The sequence below is a fragment of the Pyxicephalus adspersus genome, chromosome 4, assembly GCF_032062135.1.
Source record: "Pyxicephalus adspersus chromosome 4, UCB_Pads_2.0, whole genome shotgun sequence".
NCBI classification, from domain to species: domain Eukaryota; kingdom Metazoa; phylum Chordata; class Amphibia; order Anura; family Pyxicephalidae; genus Pyxicephalus; species Pyxicephalus adspersus.
In genome coordinates this window covers 59,553,001-59,562,032 of record NC_092861.1, presented here as the reverse complement: position 1 = coordinate 59,562,032, position 9,032 = coordinate 59,553,001, and the positions used below count along the sequence as shown (strand labels likewise).

General features: G+C 38.7%; 2 protein-coding genes across 20 annotated transcripts in view; both read left to right on the top strand.

Moving 5' to 3' along the window:
• Positions 1–2,588, top strand: part of FYTTD1 (forty-two-three domain containing 1) — a gene marked incomplete in the record, with an annotated part of 9,247 nt that extends 6,659 nt beyond the window's left edge. Inside the window, 3 exon segments of the mRNA XM_072408353.1 lie at positions 1,174–1,248; positions 1,336–1,447; positions 1,542–2,588. Coding sequence (XP_072264454.1) covers positions 1,174–1,248; positions 1,336–1,447; positions 1,542–1,637 — 283 coding nt within the window.
• Positions 2,589–8,155: 5,567 nt separating this feature from the next.
• The window catches only part of LRCH3 (leucine rich repeats and calponin homology domain containing 3), a 62,748-nt gene continuing 61,871 nt past the window's right edge, over positions 8,156–9,032 (top strand). For all 19 annotated transcript variants that reach the window (XR_011920313.1, XM_072408339.1, XM_072408334.1 and 16 more), the window contains exon 1: positions 8,156–8,611. Coding sequence is in view for 18 of the 19 variants with exons in the window: in XM_072408339.1 (XP_072264440.1) it covers positions 8,371–8,611 (241 nt within the window). In the remaining variant the exon portion in view is untranslated. The remainder of the gene's footprint in view (positions 8,612–9,032) is intronic.

Sequence of the window (9,032 nt, the reverse complement as noted above, 5' to 3'; positions counted from 1 at the left end):
TTTTTTTTTTTTTTTTTTAGAGAACTGTCATTTAAGGCATGTTTCTAATTCAAAGAATATGCCGCCATAAACAGCAAAAATATTTAACTTCCACAATCCTCTCCACATATTGAGTTATATAAATAACTGCTGATGAAATGTTTAAAGCTTGTATGAAAAGGCATCATTCATATTTGCACAGGGCAGTGAGCTTTCAAAATATAGCTATGGATTTTGCTAGAGGTAATATTTATATTCTGTACCGCAGTGTGATGCCTATTTGATGTAACTTAAAGGTAAAGATCATACAGAATATCAGTTTTCTACCTACTGTAGTTAAAATACTACTAATGCTACCTAATTGTTTTTTTCCTGTAGGTTCAGACGACTATGGATATTGATCAGATTGAGGAGTTGCCCGTAGGAAACAGGACTCATCCGTGAGTATCTAGCGTTGTAGAGCTATATTAGCATCTACCTATACTCCAACACCTCGGTCTGTTAAAGGCCTGTGGACCTGCAGTAACCCTGCTTTTGAGGTTTATTAGAATTTTTGTTCCAGCCTATACACAAGATGTTCATCACAGCAAAACAAAAGTTGATGCATGCCTTTAAAAGATTTTACATTTGCTTGCTGTATTAGTGCACAGTACTTGTACTAAGTTTAATAAATGTTTTGCTAAAAGTGTTCTGTGAGGTGTGAAGACAGCATTAATATAGTGATGTGGAAAATACAAATCAGTCAACTCCAGCGTGCTCCAGCATATAATGATCTTAGAAGTTAAGCCATCATTTAAGGAAATATATGTGGTTATATTTGTATTTGGCCAGTTTTAGATTTAAAGGAACTATTGTTAAGGTGCAAAAAAAAAGTGTACATTGTATTCTGAGCTTCCATTTATTTTTCATGTGTCTGTGGAAATTGCTCCAAGAAGACTTTCATTTAGGTGCATGGTGGCAATTAAGAAATAATCACTTATGTTTATAGCATTGTGTTGTGACATTGCTACATGACTACAAGTGATAAAATCCATTTAAATTCCAAACTATTATTCAACATGTGGTAAATTCTACAGAAGAGATTTGTATGTTAAGGGTGCTACAATTGTTGTGTTTCCGTGAGAATTTTTTGTTTCCCTCGTTGCCCAATACCAAAGAAGATATTTTTTCAAAATATCTTATTCTTTATTCTAGTTGGAGGACATCTATGAACAGCAGTGGTATTCTGACGGTATCAATCGATAATCCTGCTGCAGCTGTGATACCCAGGTTTGTGTTTTGAACATAAAATATACTGTATAACATATGTATTTTTGTGCAGTTATGGTCTTAACTAAATTATAATTTTTTCTGCAGTACAAGATTGCCTCGACCTCCACTACCTTTTTTGTTGAATAAAGAAGGTTCAGAACCCAAGGTCCCCAAAGGAGTCCCTTTAGACTTTGACATAAACAGCGTTGTGAAACAGGTGGGTCGCTACATGTTTGTAGACTACTGCTTGCTTTGTTACATTTTAGTTACATAAAATAATTCTTAATTCCTAATGTTTTTGTTTTTTCTAGACTGGAATCACATTAAATGAACGTTTTAAGATCCTGAAGGAACAAAGATTGTCTCAGTCTATGAGCAAAGGCAGCAGATTTGTGACTGTAGGATGAGGCCTGTTTTGTGCCTAGGATTGTTGTGTTTACGTTCCTTCTTTTGTTTTTCACTTGGCTTTAACAGCAGAGACAAAGACTTGTGTCTCCTGTGCTGAGGATGCAGCTCCTCCGTTCCTTATTTTTTGAGATATAACTAAAGTTTGAAAACTTTTTGTATTGTTTTTACTGTAAAATACACAAAGGAACATTGATTCACAGGAAGCTGAAACGTGACTTGGGATTGTTAGCTCAGGTTCTCTTCTAAGGTTTTGCTGAAGAACTGAGATAAATACAGAGTACATTGTCACTACTTTTGTTTTGAAGGACATTAATATTTCCATACTGAGATGTAGAATGTTGTTTTTTCTCTTTTATTGTTATTGTACAGTTTTAATGTACAGTTTTATTTATGCTTAATGCCTATCACCCAGCTAACTTATAATTGAGGTTAACATTGCGCCTACAAACAAGGCAAGACTGTGCTCAAAATAAATATGGTTTCATCCACATAAAGAACCTGCTAGAAGTCATGTTATGACATTAACATGACTCAGTCAAATATGTATTGGGTGCTTCGTTTTGGAACTCTTGCAACTTTTGTTGGGTCCAGTTTAACCATGTTTCACACACTATTGCTGAACCCTGTTATGAGAAAGTTTATACAGTGTTCTTGTTCAGAAACAAAGCACAGTTCTGCTTTAGTTGACTTTTGGGGTCTTTAACATACCTCAAAAGTAGGATATATACTGTGAAATTCTGGAAGTTTTTTGTTAATGTGTCTTTGGGATTTTTTTCCTGCCTGAGCTGTGGCTCCAGTCTTGGAGCATGCCTCTGGAAAATGCAGGCCGTAAACTTTGTTCAAAATGTTGAATGACCCTTTTGCTACAGATGTTTAATTCTGTTGATAAAAAAAAATATGTTGTATACCTTATCTTTAGTTTCTTTTTCATAATAAAAGGTTATGCACAACTTGTGGTTTGCACTGGGTTAGAGTTAAGTTTCAGAGCTGCTATATTTTATCCAATGTTCTGTGTGGAAGCAGAGGTCTCTTCAAATTTTCAATCTATCCACTTCCTAAACAGACAGGTTTACCCTAACTCCTAGGCCATGCCTACAGTGGTGGCTCAGGAATCCAGTCTGAACCTCAATTCCTTTCTTCATATCTTTTAGAAGATCCTTGTGATGTACACAAGCCTGAAGGAATTAGGTTATGAGTATTGGTAATTTAGCAGTCTCTACTCTGCTGTATTCTTCTATTGTTGGGTCACTAGAAATGGATACATTTGTACAACACCACAGCAATTGGCAGGCAGACTTTTCAGCTAGCATTGTCTGGACTCTCTGGTTAAAAAAAAAAAAAAAAAAACATTTTCTTTTTGGTCTTATTTGCTGTTGCCCTCAAAAAACATATAATAAACTATATATATATATACTGATAAATACTGTTCCATACAAAAAACCATCAAATGTGTTTTTAATGATGCATATACCTTTACTGCAGTGATTTGTTCTTTGCCAGAGTTCTATTTTTATTAGGTAGAAAGGTAGGACATTACTGTGCCAACAAATCTCTAATTCTGAGCAGAAGATTCAAGGAGTATTCAAGGATACTCCAAACCAATTTACATATCAATACCAATCAAGTTTCATCTTTCATTTTATTGAAAAATTAGAATTCAGATTGGTAACAAAAAATCAAAGATATGTTCATTTCGTTTTCTCTACTCTCAGTAGCCACATTATTTCAGAATGTTATGGTTTACATCTGTATGGGAAAACAAATATTTTCTATTTTGTCACATTTGGCATTTTATTAGAAAAGGTGCGTGTGCCAATGCTGTTTTGAGAAAATTGCAGAAATTCATTGAGGCAGCCTGTCTACCTAAAGAAACACAATATGTGACAAAACACACATTAAGGCAATGCACCAAATGGGAAAATGTGTCTGGACCCCTAAAATTATTCCTGGACAGTAACTGGAGCGCTTTTTGTTTCTCAAAATATTTTGAGATATTTGTACATATAGCTTTTTAGACAAGTGTGAAACTTTCGTTATAGTCCTAAAAGGCGCTCACACATGGGTGATATCCATATTTAAATAGCCAAATTACAGGAAACCTTTGAATATGCCACTCCATATCTTATTATAGAAACAAACTCCTTTCATTACCAACAGCAGACAGTCTTTAGGCATATTATGCTATTGAAATAATAAGTATAGTAAGGATATACTGAAGTTGCTGCAAACATTAAGATTCCCTGATAGGTATTTGTGGTTTATGTTTAGTTTATTAAATTGTTAGGATATAAACTCAGGTAGGTTACTAGCATTGCCTTAGTTAGTCAAGGACAATGTTGCTGTGCTACACTATAAATATTTATTATGTCTGTTGTGAATTACAGTATCCATGTCATTATGCATTATTCATATGACAGCCATGACTACACTCAGACCTCAACAGTTAAGTTTTACAGCATTTATTTTGTCTAATCACATGAAGAATCAGAACAAAGTAAGAAGATTGAAGAGATGAATTAGCATTAATCTATGGAACTACATGTGAACGCAATCACTAAAATATCATAACATTTTATAAGTAAAGATTTTATTGAAAACATTTGTATCTAAAAATCATATATATATAAAAAAAAAGGATTTTAAAAACACAAAGAAGAAAGGCATCTGAGGCAACAGATTAAAGAGGAAGTAAACTGAAAACTGGCAAAAAAAAAAAAATACACATACATTCAATCCTGCAGGGCAGTCCAATCGATCCGGGGCTGTTTTGCATCAGGTCCTGCGTCGTCCCGACATCCATCCCCAAACTGGCACTCTGGGCACCGCCATCTTCGTCTCTTCTTTCTGGTTCTTCATCCAATGTCACCCGACCCAGGCGCAGGATTCGCTGACGTAGAATGAAAAAAAAATGTGCCAATTTCACTGAGCATGCAGCATGTGCAGAAACAGCACCCAAGAACCTCCCGGGATGCCTGACGTAGGTATCACGGGAGGCTTTGCGCTCCCATTCATTCTCGATCACCTGGGCGGATGAAATTAAGGGGGGGTGTGCTCCACCTCCTTTTTTTTTCTTTTTTTTAAAAAGGATGTTGCACTGAAAAAACAGAGTTTATGAACGCTTTATTATAAAAAAATTCAAGCTAACTGTGTAAAACAAAACAAAGAACAAATAAACAAATATAAGCATTGGCAGTCAGATAATTAAACAGAGAATGGCCATACAATCCCATCAGGCGTAAATGCAGGTAAAATATTCACTGCCCCGAGGGGAAAAGGGAGTGTCTCCCCTGAGGGACACACAAAACAAATATTAATGTATTCTTTAAGAAAAAAATGGATGAGAAGCTAGAGGAAGACATCAAAATGCCAAACACCCCAGGTTTCCACATAAGTCACATTACCATCATATAGCTGAGTATATAAGAAAGTGTAGTGACCCATTGTAATAAAGAAGGGGCATCAGTAAAACTCCAGTGACGAGGCATCCCAGCCCTTGCTGCTGAGAGGAAGAAACATAATAAGTTCTTGGCAGAAGAAGCAGATCTCGGAAGCAGAGTTGACAATCCAATCACTGGAGACACAGGGACAAAAGTGTCTGTGACTTTGTTAAAAATGTAGCTTCCTATAGGACTCTGTACCAGATTCTGCGGCAGAGTTTGTAACTCTTGAATAACGTATTCCAGGTGTACATGCCTAGAGATCCCTGGCTTGCCCCGCTACACTCTGAACCATTAATCCTCACCAATTCCCGATTTCAATTATGCTCATATGATTTTGGCGGCTAAACAAACAATAGCTAAACACTAGAAACAAATAATCCTATGAGGTTTTGGTAAGGATGGATATAACACATTCATTTATGAAAAATTGTCCAGCAAAAATTTGCTAACATATGGGAGCCCTGGCTGATGTACTCGCTGTCTCATGTGACCCTGACCTCAATATCAAGCCTATAGCATATACGAATCCAAAGCTGCAGAATATTACACAGATCTAACCCCTCATCAGACCATATCAATATTGACCAGACAACCTCACCCCCCCAGTTGGTACTTCCCATTATTTATTACTCCTGATTCCTGTGTTGTTAATAAGTGATATAATCATCATAGCTAGGGATAAACAGTTTGACTGGTGAATACAATACAGCTGAATGTTATTTTATAAAAGCTCAAGAACTGGTGTGACATTGTACTGTTTTGGTTTAGCCATGGTAGTGTATTCTGTTATACAGTTTCATATGTATCTGTACGAAAAAAAGATTGTACCACCCCTGTTTTGAAAAGAAATAAATGTATTGAAACCAAAAACTTAGCTTCCTGAGGATCAGAATTTGTAAATGGGTGGGCAAGTCCACTAAATGTGCAGCACTGATCCTGTATCTCTTCCATATCTCCAGCACAGTTCTCATATCTGGGGTATATCCTAGACACATGGACATTAATACCAACTGGATAACATTTTGAAGTATTTTTCTTGCCTGGTACTGAACATAGTAGCTTTATCCCATTTAAGAATTTTAATGAAACTTCAGTAGTCATTTTGAAATAATCTTCTCCTTTAGGAAGGAACTATCTGCAGCAGATTTCTTATGGGCCCAGCCACAGCTAAATTACTAAGCACAGTTGCAGATGTAGAAATGGATCAAAGTTATAGCATAACAGAAAATCACAATCCAATGTCCCTGAATATGAATAATATAGACTAAGGCAAATGTTGTGGGAGAAAAGCCATTTAACCTATTAACAGGTATCCTTTTGGGATGTGGACTGAAACCAACATGAACATGGGAAGAATCTCATTCATATGTTGTCCTGACCTTAGTGAGGTTCCTTGTCCAAACTCAGGAAAGGTCGACCTTGCAGTGTAAAGTGTTTGCCACTGATCCTTCATGCAGCCCTACAGAGTACATTTGAGCTATGGAATGGAAGGAAGCCTGAAAAGTGTAGAAAATGGGAACCTTGTGTTAAGGAATGTGTATCCGTTACATGACTCTCAAAAAAAGTTATAAAGTTCTGCATCCAAACACCTATGGGATAACAACCATAATGAAAAACTTATTAAAGTTAAAATCCTTATGAAGAGACATGGTCAGAAATATCTAAGGAACAGACAGAAGTATGACCAGTACTGCAAGAAGTACCACCTGTGCAAGAAGTTCTACAGATACTCCAAGTTTTCTATTGATTGTACAGCTCTGCATAATTTGTTGCCAACATATAAATGCAATTTATTAATAATAATATTAATAATAATAATATTGATACAGGCAGGAAAAGAAACAAAACATCACTAAAACTGAAATTGGTGGTTTATCCCCAAGAAAAGAAGAAATGAACCACTTACAACTTCAATCATGAAACTGCAAACATGGAATTGATTGTAAATGGGTTTTAGAGGCAAAGAACTCCTTGGAGGGGTGTTAGGATACTGTTATAGGTACAACAACAATTCTTACATATTATACTGCAATCAGTAGTTTTACCACTAGGTGGCAGTTTTTTTTTTTTTTTACTGTGACTCCATGAATATGATTTAACTTTTTTAATCTTTCTGTTGTTTGATTAAAACAAGAATGGGTAGGTGACCAAATGCCGATCTACTTTAGATCCTCTACATCACTTGCTAGGGTTGCCCTTAACAGGTCCCACCAAGCTCATATCCAGGCTCACCACACACATCTTGGTAGCGGCCTGTACCCTGATCTCCACTAAGTGGAAGTCTGTCTCCCCTCCATCCTTAGAATAACTATACTCCCGCATTCAGGATATCCGAATGATGGAATACCTTACTGCCCTGCCCAGGAACTCTGTCACTAAATTCGAACAGGTCTGGGAGCCATGGGATGACTATTATGCTCAATTACAGATGTGATGGTCTTATTTTGCTCCCCTCTTTTTGTTATATAGCAAATCGCCTCAGAATCCCCTTTTCCCTTTTCCTCCCTCCCCATTTTTGATGTTATGTCCTGTATACAGGAATTTACTGGTTTGTCATGTTTATTGCTGGAAACCACATTGCATCATCTGCACTCCACTATTGCTATTTTTTTCTTGTAGCTTTTATGTATGTATATGTGTATATGTATATATACTTGTTCCTACTTTATGCCTTATGGTTTTGGTAATATGTTGCTAATGCTCCTGTATGCTATGTTCTTGTCCATGTTCTTTTTGTTTTGTTTCTTTTGTTGTATTTGTAAAAAATGTTTTCAATAAAAACTCAGTTTCATAAAAAAAACAAGAATGGGTTACCAATGTCTTCAGGGGGCATATTCATTTTATTCTGCAGCAGCTTTCCCACAATATTATCTCATATATGTGTGCTCTCCATTACAGAATGGACTCTTGTCTCTAGACCTGGGCAGAGGCCACAAGAAAATGGCGCACAATGACAGACATTATGACCGCCTTATTCCTCCCCCTAGTGCCAGTCCTTAGAATGACAAATGAACGGCCCTGTCATGACATTCTGACGTCACCGTTGGTTATGCGCATGCGCAGCCGCACATCCGGGCTACAGGAAGGCTGTGGTGGTGCGGCCTGTGAGCTCCCTGCTGTCACCAATGAGTAATAGTTTCCCCAGTCCTCAGCCACACTCACACACGGAGGGGAGGGGGCAGGCGGGCGCACATAGTTCTCCTTACAGACTGCGCTGCATACAAGCCGTCCCCGCCCCTGTCTGTGGCTTCCCGTCATAGTGCGAACGCAGCCGCAGTGCGGAGTCGGTGTGATGGCGGCCACGGTATTGGCCGAGGGCTCGGCCGTGCCGGGATATTCTGCGGGTGTTTATAATGGACATGGCGTACAGAACGCTACTGGAGCCAGTGCGGGCCCCGCCGCATGGAACCGCTCCTTGGAGAGAGCTCTGGAGGAGGCTGCGATGACCGGAACACTCAACCTCAGCGGCAGGAAATTGAGAGAGTTTCCGCGGAGCGCAGTCCGGCAGGATCTCAGTGATACCACTCAGGCCGGTAAGACCCCGTGTGTGTGACGGGACAAGGGTTGTCCGCCTGCTGAGCTGTCACTCATGGGGGATGGACACAGCAGGGCTGTCAGAGGTGTGCTGATACCGGCCGACATGTCTGTCCTCTCCTTGTAACACAATCCGATCATTCTACACCTGTGTGCTGGGTGTGTGGGGACAACAATGCAACAATCTGCACATCCTTCATAAAATATTCCCCTGCTTTATAAATATTTATATAGCAGATTGCTGTGACATTGTGATCATCATCACAAGACTGCACTGCCTATGTGCATGCCATTGTGTGCATGCCCCCGGGTGGCTGGCACTGTGCGCATGTGCCTCTGGGGTGGCTGGCACTGTGCGCATGCGCCCCTGGGGGGGTAGCTGGCACGGTACGCATGCGCCCCTGGGTTGGCTGGCACTGT